This window comes from Vulpes lagopus, chromosome 12, assembly GCF_018345385.1.
Source record: "Vulpes lagopus strain Blue_001 chromosome 12, ASM1834538v1, whole genome shotgun sequence".
Lineage (NCBI taxonomy): Eukaryota > Metazoa > Chordata > Mammalia > Carnivora > Canidae > Vulpes > Vulpes lagopus.
Genome location: NC_054835.1, coordinates 84,152,397 through 84,176,211, shown reverse-complemented (window position 1 = coordinate 84,176,211; position 23,815 = coordinate 84,152,397). Strand labels below are relative to the sequence as shown.

Sequence of the window (23,815 nt, the reverse complement as noted above, 5' to 3'; positions counted from 1 at the left end):
ACTACAATAGGGATCCCTGGGTGGCGCAGCGGTTTGGCGCCTGCCTTTGGCCCAGGGCGCGATTCTGGAGACCCGGGATCGAATCCCACGTCGGGCTCCTAGTGCATGGAGCCTGCTTCTCCCTCTGCCTGTGTCTCTGCCTCTCTCTCTCTCTCTGTGACTATCATAAATAAATAAAAATTAAAAAAAAAAAACAACTACAATAAACACTTACATTAAAAATATCTATGACCAATAGGGAACTGAACAAGATTGAGAAAAAAAGTAGATGTTAAATTTTGAGTAGCATCATTCTTGATGGATCCCATAAAAGCATAATTTCTTTTTTTCATCTCTAGTGTATCTGTTAGAATACATAAGTGGGCATTTAGTGAACAATACTCTGGCATCGCAGTACTTAACTTGAACACTTTTATTAGTGCACCAAGAAATCTAACCTTAATTTTTTTTAAAGATTTTATTTATTTATTCATGAGAAACACAGAGAGAGAGAGAGAGAGGCAGAGACACAGGCAGAGAGAGAAGCAGGCTCTATGCAGGGAGCCCAATGTGGGACTCAATTCCGTGACTCCAGGATCACCCCCTGGGCCGAAGGCAGACACTCAACCACTGAGCCACCCAGGTGTCCTGAAATCTAGCCTTTAGGGTAGACTCCGTCCTTGAGTGGCTTTAATCTCCTACAACAACCAACACCCAGTGTTTTTATATCAGAATCTGCTTCAGACAATGGTACACATAACTCTTTTTAAAGGTTATCTATAAACTTTCATAAATAAGCAGGCTAAGAAAAAGGAAACATTTGGAGATACTTTATTTATATGATAGAGAAATCTCACATTAAAGTCTTCATCATTTCATTAATTCACGAAAAGCACTATCTCAGAATTAAAGGAAAAGATTCACACCAAACCATAAAGACTTGTTCTGGCTTCTTTTCTTCCCCCTGTAACACAAACAAAAATATATTATGTAGTAATTCAATGAATGGGTGCAGAAGGTGACTGGTTCTATTATTTTACATCAGAGAAAAACTAAATAGATGGGAAGGACTTCTGATGGTGCTCTCTGAAACTTTAGAAATAACCTAAGATAATTTTGAGGTTGCTGATTCACTGATTTACCATTGTGGACACAGTTTTGTTCTAGTGTTTTTATTTTTTTTTAAATTTTTATTTATTTATTTATTTTATTTATGATAGTCACAGAGAGAGAGAGAGAGAGAGAGGCAGAGACATAGGCAGAGGGAGAAGCAGGCTCTAGGGTTTTTAAAATAAACTTTTTGTTGAATTGTAGTTTGTTTTTAAGATAAGCATTTTTTTTAAAGATTTTATTTATTCATAGACACACACAGAGACAGGCAGAGACACAGGCAGAGGGAGAGGGAGAAGCAGGCTCCACGCAGAGAGCCTGAGGTGGGACTCGATCCAGGGTCTCCAGGATCACACCCCAGGCTGCAGGCGGTGCCAAACCGCTGCACCACCGGGGCTGCCCAAGAGAAGCATTTAATGGTAGGTCTTAGGACATGTTTCACGATGGATCGCTATTTTGGGAGAATGATCATTATATTTACCCTTGTCTGAATTTTTTGTTACCTGAAGTAATTTAAACTCCCAAAGCAGCACGAGTTTTTGAAATCAATTTTGGACCCTGAAAATTAAAAACAAGTAAGAATCATTAGATGAAGAGATGGACGACTGTGTCAGTTATACAGTTAACCCTCCACTGTGTGGGGGTGAATTCTGGTACATCTCTGATGCCAACATGCTGGGCAATGGAAGTCAGAGAAAAAAAAAAAATCCACTCAAACCTACAGTAGAGATAGTTTGTTCTTATATCAATCTCCAAGCTGTTACCAATCTTCACCCCATTCCTCATCTTCCTCCACAAGTCAACCATAGAAATTGGAAGGTTTGCAAGAAAGTACGGCCATTGTGTGTTAATGGTCTCTACATTTTTTTTAAAAAGAAATTTATTTATTCATGAGAGACACAGAGAAAGAGGCAGAGACACAGACCAAGGGAGAAGCAGGCTCCCTGCAGGGAGCCTAATGTAGGACTTGATCCCAGAACCCTGGAATCATGCCCTGAGCCAAAGAAAGACGCTCAACCGCTGAGCCACCAGGCGTCCCTAATGGTCTGTACATCTAAATGAATGTCTTCTCACATCAAGGGACATTTATCTTATTTGTATCATATTTATCAGAAATGATTTACATCAAACCTATTTTATCAGTTTTGTTTTATCTGATTTGCTCATCTGTGTTCCATGCTCTTCCACTAAAGACAGACACATACCAATTAATTGTGTACTTGGCGAAAAGGCTGAATCATAGGATATCTTTTAAAATTATAATGACGTTATATTCAAATACATCTAGTTACATAAAGACTTACAAAATGTAGCAAGTAACAAATCTACTAAATACAAAACTACTAAATACTACAAAACTACTAAATAACAAGATTAAGATAATTCCTAATTACTACTCTGTTGGAATACTAAGGCATGCCCCTAAAGGAGTTCAAGAATAGTTTTTTATAAATATCTTCCCATATCTTGTTTGCACAATTAATTTGTTATTAAATCCTTTTAATCCATTTAGCTAAATTGATCAGTTTTAGGCCAGAAACTGTCTAAATTATCATCAATTAATTATATATTCACTTTATAGTTTCCTCTACCAGGAAATAAATTAAATTTACTAATTCTCTTAACTTATTAAAAATAATTCTTCTTCCTAATATTTAGTGAGAAAATTGGGATTATTTCTTAAATGTCATAAAATCCTTCAATCTATTTCTAAATACATTGAAATCTCTCTGGCATTATTTTAAAGTTATAGATGTGTGGAATATTCTATTCATTTTTCATTACAGAAAATTTCCTCCCAAAGATTTTCAGTGTGAAAATCAGCTGCGTGTACCTCTTCCTCAAAGCAGGCTTCCTGCTCTTGGCCTTGGCAGCACTTTTCCAGTAGACCAGAGAAATCTGCAATGACAGTCTCAAGTTGTTCTTCTGTTATTTGTGGCTTTTGCTTCACAAGGTTAATGAGAAATCTATAAAACAAAAGAGAAGTCTGTTATACAAAGGTATTTTTCTAAAGCCTCCCTAGTGGAGAATTTTTAAAGCCCTCGCACTCCTCCCCCCAAGCCCTCACTGCATCAACCCATCACCAGACTTACAACATATACTCTGTAGAATGCCTTTTTTTTTTTTTAATTTTTTTTTAATTTTCTAATTAAGATTTTATTTTGGAATGTTCTCCGGTTAAATTTTCAGATATATTCAAGTGGCATCCTTGAACAAAACCAGTCTGGTACATTATGAAAAACCTTATAAAGAACCACATCTAACACATATTAAGTCAGGCAGAAATCCTTCATCTGGTATTGTTAAGGGGGGAACCCCAACTTTTCTTTTAAGGCTTAGATTCTAACTCATTAAATAATTTCAATAAAATCTAGAGAATGTTGGGTGCCTCCGTGGCTCAGTTGGTTAAGCATCTGCCTTCAGCTGGGTCACGATCCCCCTTTCATCGGGCTCCCTGCTTCTCCCAGACCATTTCTGATGAAATACTGAAGCTAGAAATAGACAGATGTTCCACGGGTCTGGATTAGTGCAGATAATAGATTTTATAGTTCTACCATACTTACATGTTGGAAGACACAATCTTTGTCTTACTCGCCTAGAATATTGTCTCCAGTTCTCCACTCTAAAGTGTGTCCTCTCCATACTCAAATGCCCAGATTTCCAAACTCCTGCCATCCGTAATGATCGCACTCTTACCTGCGCGTTGGCCCCACCAATCACCTGCACTACTCATTTAGCAACACTTTCATGTTGGAATTCATGTTGATGGGGGAATAGGGAAGACTTGCCAGAGGAGGCAGTATTCTTATTATACCTTGGAACACGACACAGGTTGTGACAGAGGGAAAGGGAGGAATAGGTTTTTTGAAATGAAGGAAGACCATTTCAAAAGCAAGTGAGTATTAAAATGTATGGGAATTTGGAGAATATAGGTTCCGTTGACTTGGATTACCATCACCATTACAGAATGTCTCCCACAATGAATTGTGCATTCCACCTCATATCACGCACACTTCTTGGCTGAATCAATTATGGTTATTCTCTTCAAAAAGTAAATAGTGTGAAAAAAGATTCAATGGTGTTTTCCCAGTGTTTTGGAATGAAAGTACTTAAACTTACTACAAAGACATATCCTAATTCTCCAAAATAGATTGTCCACTTTCCCTCGGTCCCAACACGTAACACAACAATAGTTACAATGGAACTATCTTTACAAACAAAAAATTGACTGCCCTAGTGTATCTTTCCAAACCTGGGTTCCATGAGGCTGTGAAGACACTGAGACAAAACTATGTTAAAAGCCACTTGAAGTGCTTTGGGGCAATAGTATTCTACTAACGAGCCCAAGGCTGTTGGGTGTAAGGTAGAAACCTGAGCTACTATTTAGTGTTGCTGGTGTTCTCCATGCCAGAAAATAACAATTTCTTACTGTTGCTTCATTGTTTGTAGTGCTACACCCTGAGCCTGGCACAAATCCTTATGGAAGATGAACTTGTCAGCAGAGAAGGGTGAAGGGATATATGTTTCATCCACCACTAAGCTGCTGAAACACGGCCTCCTGTTGGCATATGAAGAACTGCAGCACTGGCCGACACCAGGATTTATAGGAGTCTCCTCATGCCTGATGCATAATTGTCCAATAATAAGATCAGCCTGGTTAGGAGAATGAGAAAGAAGGAAGCAAGGAGATTCAGCATTAGCCACTACGTTGACTCAGGTTTCCAGAAAGTTGTTGTGACTTTTAATGCCCAGTAATTTATAATTACTATTACAGAAGAATTTGCTATCTCTGTAGGGTCATGTGTTGCTACATTGTGGATTCTTTTTTTTATCCACTTGTTTGGAATAGACCTCACCATTTAGTGGCAGATACTCCATAGGTAGTGTTGATAGTCCTTGCAGCTAGTTGTGTCAGCTATTTGAAAACACTTCCACTTACATACATACTTTCAAAGGAGAAGAAATTATCTGCCCTGACCTAGGAAATCAATACATGGTTTAAAATTTTCACGTATTTCTAGTTGGGCTTTCCACTTTATTTTGGGGATCCAGAGAATGACTTTCTGAAGGTTGGAACAGCATAAGCCTAGCATGTTCGTATATATACACACATGCACACGTGCATGCACACAGCTAATATATAATCCTAATTGAAAAGAAATAAGGCCGAGGAGTCTGGGTGGCCAGTCAGTGAAGTGTCCAACTCTCGATTTAGGCTCAGGTCATGATCTCACAGTCGTGGGATTGGCCCGGTCTCATGCTCTGTGCTCAATGGGGAATCTGCTAGAGATTCTCTCTCCCTCTCCCTCTCACCTTCTCCCTACTCTCTCTCTCTCCTTCGAAAATAAATAAATAATTCTTAAAAAGAAAAAAAGAAAAGAAGTAAGGCTAAAGTATGTGTGTGTGCGGGTGTGTGTGCATGTGTGTGTCTTTGAAGGCTTTCCTGATGTAGAATCCTCCTACCATCCACACTCAGAAATATTTCTTAAATACATACCAATGAGTTGTAATAAGGACCAACACGTTTTGTGCGCATACTATGTATCAGGCTGGTGCTGAATGAGTTACAAGGATTACAAGGATTACTTCATTTAAGACAGTCATCCTATGTGGGCGGTACAATTCTTATTCCCAAATGTCAGATGAAAAAGCTCAAGCCTAGAGATATAACTAGCTTTCCAGAGTGACACCGCTAACAAGTGGTGAAAGTGGGATGGGGATGTAGGCAGGAGGCCTCCAGAACCTACATTCCTGATCTGTTACAACATCCTGTGTCCCTGCTGCCTCGCAACGTGTGGAATATAAAATGATAATGATGATGCTGAATCACAGGCATTCTTTCACTCCTAACTCTTGGTGGAAAATTCCAAGACATAAGACTAGCTGGCAAATAAGCCCTCAGCATCAAAGAGAGGGAAAGGGCAACAATAAATGTACAATTTTGTTCACTGTTGTGACTTTAAGGGAAAAAAGAATGAAAAAAATTCAGCCTGTAATCTTATGTATGAGACTAGTGACATGAGAAAGTGAAGATGGTTGAAATAACTAGGAAGTCATTTTATTATTCAGAAGGACTTAGCCTGTTCTACATTCTTTACCTTGTTAAAGGGGGGGAAACGTCCCTAATATAATAAGATCATACTATAAAAGGCAAAAAATACCGGTATGGCTAAAAATAAAATGACTAATTTTCATCTCTCAAAAGTGAAGCTTTCTATTTTTTAAAATTCAATTAACATTTTCTTTCACTGTGTCCATTAGATCAAACTCAGTGCTCCTGGGTCCACAGCGGAGTAACTGAGACACGTGTGTATACTAGAGTCAGTGGGCTAATAGCACAGCGGCAGTGGAGGCATGTGTGACCAGCAAGGAAATTCTGAAGCAGATATGGCACTGGGTGCTGGAGCCTGGGCTCGGGGAAGCATATGCATTCAGATATCAGCCCTACCATATACTACCTGGAACACATCGGTCCTAACATAACTTCTTGGAGCCTCATTTTCTCTACCTATAAAATGAAGATGGTAATGGGGCATCTCAAGAGAGAGTATTATAATAGCTAAATGATAATACTTTTTTTTTTTTAAGTGCAGTTTGGGTCTTTAGCACAATCTTGAACAATTGCTATGTTGTTATTAGGGAGAAGTGATGGTCTCCACGTTGGTTCAGGAAACGTGTCTGGTAAGATGTAGAGCATCAAGGTGTGGGTGAGTTTGAAGTACAACAGGCTCACTCCTTGGTTTTTCTTTTCTTTCTTTCTTTCTTTCTTTCTTTTTTTTTTTTTTTAACATTATTTAGTGAACAAAAAGAAGAAATCGTGAAATGAATGATGTGCTGGTTATTCTATCCTTCCCATACACAGAGCTTGCTCAGACTGTGTTAGATACGTTGGCTGTGCTCCCACCAGCCGTTCTAGAAGGAGGAAAGACTGGCCATGTGCCAACAGTCCAGAGCCAAGTTCATGCCCTCTCCAACTGTAGCAAATTGAGCAAGTCTAGGAAAGCCATCTCCATAGTGGTTTTTACCATTTCCCCCAAACGGGAATTAAGGGACTATTTCAAGTAAAACAGGGCAGAAACAGAAGGGGACTACATAAAATACTCACCGCTCCCTCACCACAGGCCAGTTGTCTGTCCTCACTGAGTTGGCAACAAGTGGCTGCTGCGGTCGCCATTTTCCTGGTGAAGGCCATCAGCTCAGGTGGGGTCAGCTGAGGGGCTTTCTTTGTGTAAGCAACAAGAAACCTGAAAGAAGCATTTTTCACCCAATCTTACTGAGTCATTTAGGAGCTTCTGGACCCCTCACTCCTTCTCAAAGACCCCTTTTTGGTACTGGAAGCCATGAAGTCAGCTCATTTGTTTTATCCACATGGTACTTGGACCACCTTCCAAGATGTGTTTTCTCTGACAGCCACCTCCCGTGCTTCTATTATATCAACATAACACAATGAAAACAAACCCTGGAGGGCAGGCTGACTTCAATTCCTAAACTCGAAGCTTCACTGATTTGAATTTTGATCAATTCGGTATTTCCACTCTGACACACTGTAACAGAATAAATGTCTTTCCTGCAACAATCTACATGATCTGGGGAACCCCAGCCAGTACCAAAGATCAGACTCTCACAAGCCATTCTTCTCCCTTCCTAAAAGGGGGAGATGGGGATGCCTACTTTCACCCAAGGAAAATTGGGTGATCAGATTACACTGATTTTCCATCTGAAATAGGGGCTGAAATTAGAGCAGCGTGGGGTGACTAATTTAGGTTGATAATTCCCTCACCAGTTCATCATTTTAAATCACTAAAAATGCTGTTTTAAAAAACATACGCATTTTGTAAGTAATATTCTCCTAGTTTCTGGAAGAGGCCACAGCTTCGCTTTGCCAGTGCTTGACTTTCTTGGATGTATTTCTCTAATTCTTCTTCCTGAAAATACAAGCATTATCATGTACTTTTTTCTCTTCCTGGACACAAAACCTTGTGTGTAGAAGTTAATTGATAATGTATTATCCTATTATACTAATCTTAGGGGAAAAAAAAACAATTTTTAGAGGTTTCTTATATGAAAGGTAGTAAAGTGTGAATGGTGAGAATTAAAGCAAATGGACTTTGGGGATTTTGTGAATCACAAAGTTATTTGATGACAGGATTCAATCTTTGTATAAAGGATTACAGTTCTTTCTGTATGACTTCTGGCTTCTCTGGAGCTATTAAAAATGAATATTACTTTTCTTCTATGTGTCAAGGAACGTTTAGTTAACATTTGCACTTCTAAGTAGGCCACTAGTTGTCAACTACTAGTTAATAACAAATTACTATGTAGATGACTACTTATTAGATATAACTAGCTAGCTACTAGTTAATAGCTAGATGCCTTCAAACAAACAGCATTTTTAATGGATAATATCCATGCAGTTTTTCAGACTCTCCCTTTTTCAGTTTACCCCTTTATCCTGGCATTCAAGAGGGTTTTCAGACTGAGAGCACTTCTCCAATAACTCCTGGTATCCTTTAGCGACTCTTAGAACGACTGGGACAGCAAGTTTTGTATGTCTTCTCGAATATTCATAAGTAAATCTGAAATATGTATAAAAAAGCATGTTAATGAAATAAGAGACAATTCATTCCTGTGTTACATGCCATGCAAAAGTTAACATTCAAATCCATAAACCTGGAAATCAAATTATGACTTAAACTATATGCATGGTAAAACCATTAACACAAATCACAATCCCTCCAATTGTTCTAAAACAATATTTTGTTTTCTTTTGCACTCTTCACCTGGGTTTTTCAATTATGAGCTTGCCAGTCATTCATTCAACAATGTTTTTCCAGTGCCCTACTCTATGCAAGCATTTCTTTAAGCAGTAAGGATTCAATATGCATAAGATAAAATGCCTGACCTCTCAAAAGCATACATTAACAAGAAATAGGTCATCAAATTCAGGTAGTGATAAATCAGTGAGAAATAAAGGAAGATAGAATAGAGGGGGGAAAAAAAGAATAGAGGGGGGGAAAAGTGACTCCTGATTGACAGCATTGGTTAAGAAATGTCTCTTTGGGCAGCTCTTTTGGAAAAGAACCTGGGTGAAGGAAGTTACACAAGGATCCAAGGGAGGATCATTCCCAGCTGAGAAAATTTCTACTGCAAAGAAATTTTCTAAGTAAAGAACTGCTTCTATTAAATAAACAATTCGTTTTGGATGCGTGGATGGGTAAATTTAAAGATAATTCCTGGATTTTCTAATTGTATTCCCAAGATGTAAGTCATATTTAGTTCTGCCACCGATAAATTTTCAGTGCAGGTTTCTTCAATCTGGACTTTGTTCTTGTGTGCATAATTTTATTTAGCAGAGCAAGCAGTGTATGAATGTCCAACCTGGAAGCAATGGTAGAATGATATCCTTAGGGAATATTAAAAAGAAAACTAGGCCATTATTTTCATTCTTACATTAGAAGCAGACTCTTACATTTATAAAGACCCTTGCAGATCATTAAGCGTAATATCCTAAGAGTTGCAAAAATCCCCCCTCTGATGGTGTCCGTAGTTATACACTGCACTATAAAGGAAAATATATTAACTGGACTGCTTGCTTTCCTGAAAGGCAAATAGAATGAAAACATGTCCTGTCAATTATACTGATACAATTAACTACTATACTGCAAGTATCTCTTACATATGTATTGATTTTCTGCAAAAATAAAACATACGTTAAATAAATAGCCAACAAACTGTTCTAAAAAAAGCTTTTCTATCTACCACTATCTATTGAGTAACGCTTTGGGGGAAGTTCTTAAAACATGCATAATGAAAAAGCACATCCATAACCATGAACCCTTCTTATCACAAAATATTCATATCCTTTTGGAAGCTCAGTGGTGGTCTTCTTATGAGCAATCCATACAAAGATGATAATGCTTCTGATCCCAGAGAAATCAATACAAAATAAAATATAACTTCAGTTAATAACAGCAATAGTGAAAGCCTTGGCAGTATAAGATAGATCCCATTTCCTTAATCTCTACTTACCTGCTTAAATAATTTGGGCTCAGAACATTCTAGCATCACCCTCACATACTGAGCTCGAAAACCATAGCCATCATTTCCCATTTCAGCCACACAAAGCTGTCAGCTGCATCCTAATCTTTACTTATGTGAACATACATTTACAGAGTGTGTTACCTTGCCATGAAAAGATCTTTTTCCCTTGAAGAAAATTGGTTGAAATCTCTCTCTCCTAAAAACCTATTTAGATTTGGAGATAGGCCTTCAGGTTTGCCATCATTTTCTGCATGAATTATGCATTGACCAAGTTCAAGTATGGGCAGCTTGCAGCATTCAGCTATTTTGCTTGACAAAATATCTTGTTGAGAACATATGTAGGACATAATTTTTTCCTGTTAATAGGAAAAATTAAGAATAACTGTAAAGGTTTATTTTTTAATGCAGGACCTCAGGGCCAGTTCTAGGGAGGACAGGAAGGAGGGAAGGAGGGATGGACGGAGGGAGGATACAAGGGTGGGAGGGAGATAAGGGGGAGATAAGGAAGGAATGGAGAAAAGACATTTTACCTTGTCTCCCATCTTAGTGCTTCCTCCCTACTTTGCCTTTCCTCACTCCTTTTCACCTACCCCCATTTGTTCATTTCTTCTTTTCATAGTTGTCAGCTAAAACCTATTTCATTGGATTAGAAAGATTTTAAAAACAAAAGAGAGATATGCTCTTCAAACCAAATGGCCTGCACATTGGTATATATCTTTCTATTACTGTTGAAATTGCTACTGGACAACATTTGGTGTTGATGTCCTAATATAGAGAGCAAACTTTCCTCTCCTTTTTCAGGACAATCTGCAGTGACTCGCCATGACCTCCAGAGGGCAGGCTCTAGATAATGAAATGGAGGCTCCTCTAAGCGGATAGAATGAAGCAGAGCTTATACATCCCCATCAAGGGACTAAAACTTCTATGCATTCTGACTAGGGACAAATAGCAAGCATTATTCAGCCATTAAAATCAATTTACATACCATACGGAAGTTAATTTTTCCACTTTAAAGGAAAAGGGTATTTATGAGCTCCAAAAATTTAAAAATAATTTTTAAATGCCTATAGAAATTAGTAAAATTGTCAACTAAAACCAGGAAAACTAGCTTCAAAGAAAAACAAAATGTTCTAATTATGGTCCCTACTATGCAAGCAGAAACTTCTTGGAGGAAAAAGAAGTGAAATAGGAAACCTGTCTTTGGGAATCTTCCTTGGCTCCTCACATCAGGCTCTCGGCCTGTGCTCAGAGGCTGTCACCCTCAGGCCTGTCTTACAGCCTCGGCTTCTGGCTGACTTCCAGGACTCTTTCAGCCAAACTGCCAAGGGACTGGCTCAAATAAGCATTTTCCAGGACTCTTTCAGCCAAACTGCCAAGGGACTGGCTCAAATAAGCACATTTCCAAAAGGAATGTGTTTGAAAACCACATTCAAGCCCAGATTTTCTAGCCATTTGAATATCTAAGAGCGATGATTTTAAGCCTTCTTGGAGAAGAAAGTATATCACCAGGAACTGGAGAGGGAGCAACTGGGGATAGATAAGCCTCTTGAAGGGTATCTAGGAAGTCTAAGGTTGACCCAAAATAGATGAAGGCCACAATGCTTAAACGGGACTATGACATGTTTGAGGATTCTGTACTGGAGGGTGTTTCGGTTTTGGTTGTTAATTCTCCGAGAGCTCTTTATCCGCAGCTCTCTTTGGCATGGTTGGCTTTGTACCTCGTAGAACGGCTTCTTGTATTATCTTTGTTGTTTCCTGTGTTATTTTGTCGTATCCATATAATAGATATCTCTATATGATACATACAGTAGAGCCCCTTCCGTGTTTCAGGCATCATGCTGTCAGCCCTCGGAGATAACAGTAAACAGGACATAGTCCCTATGTGTCTCATCTCCATCAGACTGTAAATTCCTTGAGCTTAACTGGTGCCTTCATAACAAGTGTCCTTCACAGTGTCTAGCACACAGAGAGTAGTCAATATATATTTGTTAAATTAAATAATAAATGGGTAGAAAAACAAATTTGTTAAAAGTAAAAGAGTCTGTCCCCCCCTCCCCCCCCCATCCCTAGATCCTATGTGGAGTTTTCAATCTCCTTCAGAAAAGAGAATGAGTGAGCACTGGTCTCATGAAAGGGAAGCACCTTTTAAGTGAAAGGTAGGCTCCACAAAAGGTGGCTTCAGTCTTACTATCAAGAAGTCTGTGACTTTACTCAGCCAGCTACGTGCCTCCGCTGTGAACAACCCAGACAGCCTTCTCCCATTTAGTATGAGTATAAAAGAGAGTATAAAAGAGAGAAAACAAAGTGGGATTATCTCTTTTTTAGGAAGCAAGACTCTTTACCCCATCCTGCAGACACTCCAGCACATTTCCTCTGCAACATTCCTCATGGATGTGGGCCACATCCAGGACCAGTTTCTGAATTTCAGTAAAATTGGCTTTGGAGAACTTTTGACTCAGTTTAGTAACCGTTCTAAAGGGGGGGGGGGGGGAAGGAAATAGAAGTCAGTCCTGGTTATCTACCAACATTAAATAATATTTAGAGGTATTAGTATAGTTGCTGCTCCCAAGAGAAAGAACTGAAGTGCTCTTACTGTCTAAAAAGAGAAAGTTATAAGTCTTGTGAATTCCAGCCCAATCTTTGAAGGCAACAGCTCTCCAAATTGACCTGTCCCCACAAATAGGTTGGACATAATTGATTTGTCTTCAGAACCTTTCCTGTGAATTGGGATAAAATCTACCTTTTTTGCTGTTCACCCGTGATGCTGGGTGTTTGGAAACACCGTAGTGAGTGGGTGGGTAAAAATTAAAAGCAATTAAGAAATAGAAAATTTCATGAGAATAATAATCATTTCTTACTTGGGAGAAAAAAATCCTTCTGGGAATATAGGGAGGGGTGTGTATGTGCAAATCAAATGAGGTGAGGCAAGAGAGTAGAGCAGACTAAACATCTTGGTCAGCATGCCAAGCCATGTAGTGTGGCCCAAAATGGAAATGAGAAGTAAAAATTCTTGTATCTTCTACCTGTTTCCTTAAATTTTAAGAGATGTCTAGATGAGATCACTACTCCCTAGAGCAACTGGTGTTGTTACTATTCCTGATAAGGGTAGATTTTCTTTATGAATTTCTAACATTTAAGTTTAATCACTTATGTATAGTAAATGATAAATAAGGTCATTATTATAATATTTTAATTTATATTTTATTAGCAAGATAAACTCAAAGCAGTTCATGAATCAATCTAAGTTTCTTTTTTTTTTTTTTTAAAGATTTTATTTATTTATTCATGAGAGAGAGAGAGAGAGAGGCAGAGACACAGGCAGAGGGAGAAGCAGGCTCCATGCAAGGAGCCCGATGTGGGACTCGATCCTGGGTCTCCAGGATCATGCCCTGGGCTAAAGGCAGTGCTAAACCACTGAGCCACCCAGGCTGCCTTCAATCTAAGTTTCTAATAGAGTTGTAAGGTAGTTAAAGCAAAATCTGACCTATTCCAAGAAACAAAATTCAGTCTTGAAACTAAATTAATGATTAAAAACCTTAACCTAGATCTCCACTGTGTAAAATATTTTTAAATGTGTAACTTAACAAACAAATAAATAAATGAACCTTGGGTGCATGTACTTAACACTCTTCAATTAGCATTTCCGATATTTTCCTACACTAGAAAGGTCTCATCATAAAAGTTGAAAAGCATTTTAAACCAGTTACATAGTTTAACATTTTCTAGTAGCCACATTACAAGGTAAAAAGGAAAAAGTTAAATTCACCTTAATAGTATTTTTTGCCCCCCACATATCAAAAATAATACCATTTCAACATATGACTTCATTCATATGTGGAATCTAAAAAAATAAAACGAATGAATAGACAAACAGAAAACAGAATCAGACCTATTAATACAGAGAACAAACTGGTGGTTGCTAGAGAAAAAGGGGGGTTGGAGCATGAGCAAAATGGGTGTGGGGGAGTGGACGATATGAGCATCTGGTTCTGGAATGAATAAACCATGGGGATCAAAGGCCAGCATAGGGAGTATAGTCAACGATATTGTAACAGCATCTGTGCTGACAGGCGGTAGCTACATTTGGGATGAGCACAGCGTACGGTATAAAGAGGTTGAATCACTGTGTTGTGCACCTGAAACTAACAACATTGTGTGTCAACCATACACAAATTAAGAAATTCTTTTAAAAAATTATTTCAATGTGCAATTAACATAAAAGCCTATTAAGAAGATATGGTATGGTCTCTTTTTCATACAAAGTCTGTAAAATCTGGCGTATATTTTACACTTGGAGCACAATTCCACATTCACATCAGCCTGATTTCAAATGCTCAGGAGCTGCATGTGGCTAGTGGTAGCCATGCCGTGTAGCACGGCCTGAATCCATTGGTGATTCTGATTCTTTACATCCAAAGCCAAAGTCTCAACTGTCAGGATACAGACAATTCAAGACCACTGACCTAGCACCTGGGTATAAGGAAAATAAATTATGATCAGAACCTAGAACACTGGGCTCTGATAACTGGCAGTGTGGTCTTGAGTAAATCGTTGTTTTTGGTTTTGTTTTAAGATCTTATTCATTTATTCATGAGAGACACACAGAGAGGCAGAGACATTAGGCAGAGGGAGAAGCAGGCTCCATGCAGGGAGCCTGATGCGGGACTCGATCCCGGGACTCCAGGATCACACTCTGGGCCAAAGGCAGACGCTTAACTGCTGAGCCACCCAGGCATCCTGAGTAAATGGTTTTTAATTTCTCTGGGTCTCAGGTTATTCACATGTCAAAAATGAAGAGGTTGAACTAGATGATTAACTGGGTTTTTAATTATTATTGTTATTCTGTATCCTAACAACAAAGATAGAATGTAAGACAGAGGTAAATTAGGTAGGCTTTAAAAAGTGTTTTAGCAGCAGACTATCGGCTAGCCTCCTTCCAGGCCTGAGATTTCGTGATCTAAATTGCGTTAGCTCTCAGCAAAGGAACCTTCATTCTCTATGACAGTGACTATGAGAATGAGCTCAAGCTGCAAAATGGGAGTTTTACACATCTCACCTTCTTCCCTAGACACAGTTTAAACTTACATGGCTCGGAAGGTGCGAGGTCCAAAATTTCTCATTACCGCACATATATGTTGATTTAACAAACTGCTTTCTCTTAATTCTTTTGTAATCAATGATGTCTAGATCCAGAAGAAACAAGGTATTAGGAAAGGAGGCAATAAAAAAACAGATACAGGTAAAACATGAAAAAAAAAAAAAAACCAGATACAGGTATAACATGAAACCATAAAAAATTTTACTAAAATTATAAGTGGGTTATATTTTTACAAAACTTTGTTCATTCGTTCTCTCTTTTAGGCTGGTTTATACATATATCTATGCCAGACAGATTTCTTTAAAATACCTTCAACCAAGAACATTATAACTTTCTTCTAGAGATAACAAGTAAACAACTGCTTCTCCTTCTGCCTGTGTTTCTGCCTCTCTGTGTGTTTCTCATGAATAAATAAATAAAATCTTAAAAATAATTAATTGAAACCTGATAATTTCTTAAATGTCTGCTCGGTCACAAAAGCAGAATGCCACAGTCCGACATTGTGGGAATAGTCACAGTTTCTAGGAAACTTTCTTGAAGGACTTCCAGCGGCAAGTGATCAATTCTGGATGTTATTCTAGTTCTCCGAACCGAAGAAAGCTACTCATTTCTCTGAACCCAAGTTTCCTTTTGTTAGATAATGTTTACACCTCACATTTGTTCTAAGGATCAAAAGCATAAAGTATTTGTTGTAGTTTCTTTCTCTTTTTTTCTTTCTTCCTTATGCCTCCTTTTCTCCTCCTGCTCCTTCTACCCCATCTTCTTTCACCTTCTATTCCTCTCTCTTTCCTTTATGTTATCACGCATACCCCTGTCTTCTTTTATCCCCTCTCCTCCCAAACTCACATCCTTAGTCTTATAAAAATGTTCTGGCCAAAGGAGTGAACACAAAACAGCAAGTCTAGCCATTTTAGCCCAAAGAATATCAGACGGCTGAAATATGCTCAATTCTGAACATGGTATTCTGCATGCAAAGCATATTTCCATTTTTAACTTCATTTGGTCTTAATGAGTCATAGCCAGATTAAAGTATTGGTTCAGATATCTGTGCAAATAGAATACCTTTGTTTGGAAGCATTCGACCGCATTTTCAGCTTTGCAGCAAGGTGGAATTATTTTGCCATAGTGGGCAGCCAAAGAAAGAATCGTGGGTGCATACAGAAAGGGGTGCCTTCTTGCTGTCTCATAGATGTACCTATGAAACGAAAAGGAGCTGTAAGAGTTGCAAACATATAAAAATAGGACTACCACTAGAACTGGACTCGAGTCTGCTTAAAGAGTCAGAAAACAGTCATATTTTTTCCACGTGCTGACCAAAATTGTACTTACTACAGATCCGCAGGGGGAGGAACAATCTGACCACCAATACCACGTGTTATCATGAGAGCCAAATAGGCAGAAATGCAGACTATGGTTCTTATCAAGGTGTCCTTTCCAATAAGCACACTCAGACGTGTTTGGAGGGTCAGTAAATCCGGACCTCCACTAAGTAGAACAGAGAGGTGGAGTCTTTTTGCCTCATCAGTACAGAATGGAGTCATCCACCTTGCCAGTCTCCGTAGCAGAGATGGTGTAAAGACAGGCCCTCTATTTCTCTGGCTCAGGCGTGCAAGACAGCAGCGTGCCAGACCAACGTGATTGAGAGTCAGATACAGGAATCCCCAACAGAGAGCCTGAGTCCAAGTCCCTGCTTGGGAATGTGCTAGCACTGTGCCCTCAGCCCTCAGTTTGAATTACCTTAACCTTCTAAACTTCAGTTTCGTCATCTGCAAAACGGGAAGAAGAATGAAGTGAAAGAGGACAGGAGACTTTAAAGGCAGGTAATGAGCGTTAATCTGATCAGAAGTGCCAAGCACACACGGTCCTACAGCATCCTGAATGCTCAGTGACTGGTAGCCATGCTTATGTACCTCAAGCTCTCTTGGTTTTCTAAAAATTTTTTCATTTCCAGGCAATTTGGTGAACATGACACACCAACTGTTTGGAAGGAATCACTTTGTGTGGTACTGAAATATTCTTGGGCAAGCTAAAATGGAGAGATTAAAAGGGGGAAAACAAAAGTATATCTCAAGAGACTAAAGGAAGAACCGATGGGTCTGACATCTGGTCTGTACTGCATCTACCAGGCACAAGGTTGCACTTAACATGGCTCACCCAACTTTCCAAGGTAGGACCTCAGCAGGTGCAACATTATTGCCACTTCTCCATGTTTTAGGGTACATCTGTAAGTCTCAGCAATACTACATTCTGCTTGATACTGCTCTTCTTTGGGGGTTTCAATCTACCTTTAAATTGCATCTTTACCTGTTCATGAACATATCCCTGTTTTCTTCATATGCCTTACAACTGGTGACGGGTTCTGCAACTTGGAAGGGTGGGATGGATGGTGGAGCAGCCTTTTTGTGTGCTAGGAAACAGTTATGTCTTTCCTCTTCTCTTTGGCTGCAGCAATCTGCAAGTCCATACTTTTCGGAAATTTCCTTCTCATGGCAAATTTCTTCCAGAAAGGCAGGTAGCTATAAGAAAAATTTGTTTTTAATGAAAGACAATTAAGTTTACTTTGAGATTCTGTAAAACACATGAAGAGAGTTTTCTATTATTCCAAATTAGAAGTACAGATTAAAAAATAATCCCCTATACAAATCCCAATATCTTTAATTTCAGCCTGATGAGAGCTTTCTTTCCTGACTTTTGGGCAATGGAATTTTAGTTTCCCACCTTGAGACATACACATGACTGTTAGACAAGATTACTTTATCTTAAAAGGAAGAGAGCCATGCAATATTGTTTTTCTCCACCAAAATGTTTGAAATATTTTATTTTTCCCTTTTATATTGTCAGCAGTTTGGCTCCATGATGTCTATAAGCTTTTTGAAAAATACATAAACCACTATTTATATTGCCCTAATTTTACCAAAATCAGATGATGACACCAATAGTTTAAAGAATGCCTCCAAGAAATACACATGTTTCATTCTTCTCTGGAAATTTTTATTTAGTTTTTATTACTGCTAAAATTTAGAGAACCCTAGAAATTTTAAGTAAGACTTTCAATTCCCAATCCACATAAAAATCATGCCTTTAAGTTTACAATGATAAATCACCAACCTGTAAACACTACCGTGAACCTCTCATTGGATGTAAAGTTGCAACATGGAATGTATTTTGCTTAATTTATACATGTTTGCTTAATTTATACATACAAGACAAGCCAAAAATAGAGATGCAAAACATGGAGTTTTATTAAATCACCAATTTCAGAGTTGGAAAGTATTTTATATCTTTAAAAAGGCATCTTCTCTACAATATTCCAGATACATTGACTTTTGGCCACTCATCAATCCCACCATGACAGAAGATTTTTTGGATCTTTCGTTCTATAACTGGGTAGCTCTAATCATTATAAAGTTCCTAGTTTTTTCCTATTGAGATAAAATAAACAACAATAACTCTTATGTATTGATCTTCTACATTAAGATATGCTTGTACTAAAAGAAAACCTATTTGTCGTTTAACTGAAATTCAAATTTAAGTGAATTTCATATTTTGTTATTGCTCATTTGCTAATTCTGGCAGCCTCAGCATGTGCTACACCCCTCAGGGTCACCGTAGTGTAGAGTACAAGTGTAATGAAGCCACTCAGGGTGTTAGCCCTGGAGCCTGATGGCCTCGTTTGAATTCTGGGCTCCCTTTATTTTTTTTTATTTTTTTTTAATCTTTTATTTATTTATGATAGTCACAGAGAGATAGAGAGAGGCAGAGACGCAGGCAGAGGGAGAAGCAGGCTCCATGCACCGGGAGCCCGACGTGGGACTCGATCCCGGGTCTCCAGGATCACGCCCTGGGCCAAAGGCAGGCGCCAAACCGCTGCGCCACCCAGGGATCCCTGGGCTCCCTTTAAAAAGTTATTTAATCTCTCTGTGCCTCAGCTTCCTCAACAGGAAGAATAGCATTTATCTGCTAAGATTATTGTAAAGATCTAATAAATTTATATTGTAGGCAAAGAGGATATTCTGCCCCAGAGAGGGTCTCTTGGCTCCCTGGACATCCATCTGATTCATCAGGGCTATGTTCTGTGCCATAAAATATTTTTATTATCGATGGGTATAGAACACTCCCAAGAATAATGCCTGTCACACTGTGTGATTAGTAAAAAGTAACTTCTATTACTGTTATTATATCTGTCTTTATGAACAACAACCCTGAAATGGAAATGGAAGCTATTATTATTCCTTATTTTACAGATACGGAAACTAAATTTCAGAGAAGTTAAATAACATATTCGTGGTCACCCAGATACTCTAACTTCAGAAACTTAGCTCTTAGTCGTCACGCGTGTATATATTGTTTCTTTATAACAGGCACCCACTCTTTTCAGCCTTCTTCAGCAATTCAGAATTAATCTAATTCCCCTTTCATGCGATTGCTCTTCAAATATTTAAATGTATCTCTCATGCTGTGCCTGTATCTGCTCTTCTGCCTGCGAAACTTGGTTAAATATCCCAGTAGGATTGCATTATTATTATTATTCACTCACCTGGTTTTCTAAACATCCTCCTGGCTGCTCGCTGCCAGTAGATTTCTCAATTACAGTCAATATATCTTTCACCATTTTGCTTACTTCTTTGTAAGTGGCTTCTTGGACAAACTGAGCAAAAAATATGGTAGCTCTGAAACAAAAATACATACCAATGCTCAGGATCAGACATGTCAAGCTGCATTTTCTAAAGTGTACCCTTTGTTTGTTTCGGTTTTCTGTTATGTGACCTGTTTAAGGGGTGACTTTTGCTAAAAATTTATGTAAAAATAGATTCTAGTCATCCAGAAAGAAATATCAGTCACCTTGCCACTCCCCACTCCAAATATACATATATCTATTAAAAACTCAGATTAGATTTCCCATAAGAGTGGTTCCTGCTTTTGTGGTCACTTACCCACTACAGTGTATCTATAGCTATATTCTATGGTTCCTTATAAATTTAAGCAAAGAATTAGTCATTAGACCTCTGCCTGTAGCTATTCTCAGCCTGATCAAGATTTAATCCAAAAAAAAAAAAAAATTTAATCCAAGTTGGCGTTCATGGATGGACCCAAATAATTGTTTTAACAGGTTTCTGGGTGCAAGTAGTAGCAGTAGCCCACTACTTTAACTTCCTTCCTTTTTCTTTTTTTTTTGACACAGATAGTCTTTTTTTTTTAAAGATTTTATTTATTTATTCATGAGAGACACAGAAAGAGAGAGACAGGGAGAGGCAGGCAGAGGGAGAAGCAGGCTCTTGGCAAGGAGCCCGTTGTGGGACTCGATTCCGGATCCTGGGATTACGCCCTGAGCCAAAGGCAGATGCTCAACCGCTGAGCCACCCAGGCTTCCCTTAACTTCCTTATTAGAAACTTCAGGCACGTGGAATAGAATCAAAAGAAATATGCACTCTCTGAAAATAATAGAAGGTAGAATATTTTACCTCCTATTATCTGCTACTAGGATTTACATAGTATTCAGAAAAGAGAATATTGTAATATCATCCTATTGGTAATGATGTGGAAAATTCCTGTATTTATGTATGGTGGTTACCGTTGATCCAATATTAATCTTGAGTTTCTAAAATCTGATGTAGTTTTTCCCATGGAATTTCAAGGAATCAAGAGGTTAATATCTAAGGCATGGCCAACAGCTCAACCTCTTCAATATCAATATGAGTAACTTCTTCAATTTACTTTTGTACTTTTCAGAACTCAAAGAGCTATTCAGGTCTATTTAATTACCTAACTAAAATTATCACTACTTCATATTTGAAGTGCATTTATATGAACAAAACTTACAGGTCAACTAAATTCATTTCTGCAGAACATTGGGAAGAATCCAAGATGGAAGCTGGAAAGCAAAATAAACTCCATGAGAAATGATGTTTTCAACTGATAACTGTTTTCAACTGTTATCATCATTGTTATACATAAATGTTTGTGTTAATGTTAGAACTTTTTAACTTTAGAACAATTTAGAACTGTACAACTTTGTATTTAAGGTATAACTATACAATTTTAGAACCATACAACTGAGAAGATGTTAGGGAACATCTATCAAAACATCTTAATTTTGTACTTGAGAAAACTAGGAAACTAAAGAATAGCTAATTTAACAAGAATAATTTATGGTAGGGCTAGCACTAAAATCCAGTTGTTTGGATCCCCCCTTGTACTGTGATGTTCTAATTGGCTTGGAAATCAAAGGATTAAAAATACACTTCAGTCCTCCTTTTGAACATGATTATACCACAGTTCACTTGCCTATTTCTATCCCAGTCACACCATTTCTTCTTTAGTTAAATAATGACTCATTTTTCTGAAGTAAAGAATAAAGATATTACTTATTTTACCAGTCTGAGAGGATTTTATATGTTAAGGAAGAATTATAGCCTCATATATAGCGATAGATCGAGATATATCAAAGATTTAGATATTTCGAAGTTAATATGTATATCAACTAAATAAATAAAGTACAAAACATTGATTCAATGTGGAATATATAAGCCATTCATAGGTAATGTTAAGCACCGCCATGATTTTGTAAACCTCTTGTAAAGTCACAAGTTTATCATTCATTTAAAGATATTCACCGTTAAGTGTTTTTCCTCTATGTGGAACAGGAAGTATAAATAAATCAGGACAAATGAATAAATCCAAATTTAAGAACTCTCATATACAGAAAAGACAAAAAAGAAAATACAAAATATCTTACCTATTCCATATGCATTTCTATGCATTGTCCTGGATTCAGAAAAATTTAGTAGGAAAATGGAAAAAAATGATACCACCCACTTCATGGTTGCTAGTTATTTTGTTGTTGGCAATGATGGGGGGGGAGAATATTGAAAATCATGCTGTAATTCTTTTATATCCTTCTCAAGCAATGCTTGTTAATTAGTAATCTTTTGTTAGTGTATGGGGCTATCTGTTACTTGATTTCCTTAGGTTGTAAATGGGACAACTTGTCAATAATTAACAGCACAGGGATTATTTGCATTTTATGTTCAAGGACACAGACTTCTTTTGGAGGAAGAGGGAGAAAACTTCAAATTTATCTCATTTTGCAAATATAACAAATACTCTTCTCAATCTACAGTACTGTCAAAGAAATATTTTTCCCTAAATTGCACAATAATTAACTCCTTTCAAATTAAAAAGTTAAAGGCTCCATAAAGATGAAGACTTCAGACTTTCTATGAAATTCAACTAAATGCATGAGGTCATTTAAAAAATACTAATTGAATGTTTATCATATGCCAGGCACTGGACATAGTATTTGACCAACTCAGACTTCACTGAAGAATTCATTGCTTGATTGTTATGTTGTTTAGGTTAAAAATCCTCTTCATCTGATTTTATGTCAATAAAACCCATTTTTAAGTATTTAGTATACTGCGTATGGCTTAACAGAAAACTTTGAGTACAAACTTTGATGACCCAAGCCCTATAATAATTTTATTTGTTACAAAATAATTTTACATGTATGTCAGACTGAAATGGATCAGCTGCACTGTTCATTCAGCAACTCAAATGGTTATGTTAATACTAAGGAGCACTTACAAGCACTGACTGATTCTAGGAGCAGTTCACCTCATAACTTTCGGGTAAGGGCTCTCAATTTCAGCCGCACATTTAAACCGCTAGAGGAACTTTTGAAATCCCCATTGCCTAGACTGTACCCCACATCTGTTAAATCAGAAGCTTTGGAGGTGAGATCCATGTGTCAGTATTTTCTAAACCTTTACAGATTATTCACTCTTCCAAAGTTAAGATTAAAAAAAAAAAATGAACCACAGGCAAAAGTAAATAACATGGTGCATTCATTGAGTGAGGTAATATACAGCCATCAAAATAATTTTGTGGAAGAATATTTGATAATATGAAAATATGCTCATAGTATGTCCCTAAGTAAAAAACAGGAGAAAAGTTATCAAATAACCCCATTTTTTGTAATTCTCTGGTCCTTCCCCCTGCTCAAAAATATATATATATATAGAGAGAGAGAGAGAAGACAGGAATAGTAGATCACAAGGTTTTAACACTTTCTCTAGATAGTAAAAATTACCAGTGAATTCCTCTTCCTCACTCTTTCTCTTTCAAAACTTGGTCAATGAAAGGTTAATTATATAATTTAAAAATAAAGATTAAAAAATTGTTTGTATCTTTAAAACATAAATTATACACATGAGTCAGTCAGGAAAAACAAATACCATATGATTTCACTCGTATGCGGAATATAAACAAGCAAAAGGAAAAGAAGAGAGAGGCACACCAAGAACTGTTAACTGTACACAACAAACGGAATAAATCCATGGTTACCAGAGGGAGGTGGGTGGGGGCGTGGGTGAAATAGGTGATGGGGATGAAGGAGGGCCCTTGCTGTAATGAGCACCTAGTGTTGTATGGACGTGTTGAATCACTCTCTTGTACACCTGAAACTAATATTACACTGTTTGTTAACTTCCTGTAATTTAAATTAAAAATTTATTAAAAATAAATACATTTTACTGCAACTCACGAGGGCAAACACTTAGGTGAAGTTTTATCAAGATCTTTTTACTT

At 37.7% G+C, this 23,815-nt stretch overlaps 1 protein-coding gene across 1 annotated transcript; it reads right to left on the bottom strand.

The window, feature by feature from the left end:
• Positions 1-794: 794 nt before the first annotated feature.
• LOC121473483 (alpha fetoprotein) lies at positions 795-22,101 on the bottom strand. The gene is made up of 15 exons (XM_041725904.1): positions 21,966-22,101; positions 21,050-21,101; positions 19,767-19,899; positions 17,534-17,745; positions 16,292-16,424; positions 15,217-15,314; positions 12,474-12,603; positions 10,273-10,487; positions 8,534-8,666; positions 7,918-8,015; positions 7,196-7,334; positions 4,520-4,743; positions 2,924-3,056; positions 1,593-1,647; positions 795-943 (listed from the first exon to the last, which is right to left on the bottom strand). Exons 1-14 carry the CDS (start codon positions 22,048-22,050, stop codon positions 1,603-1,605), a joined length of 1,830 nt encoding a protein of 609 aa, XP_041581838.1. The 5' UTR covers positions 22,051-22,101; the 3' UTR covers positions 795-943; positions 1,593-1,602.
• Between the last annotated feature and the right edge of the window lie 1,714 nt (positions 22,102-23,815).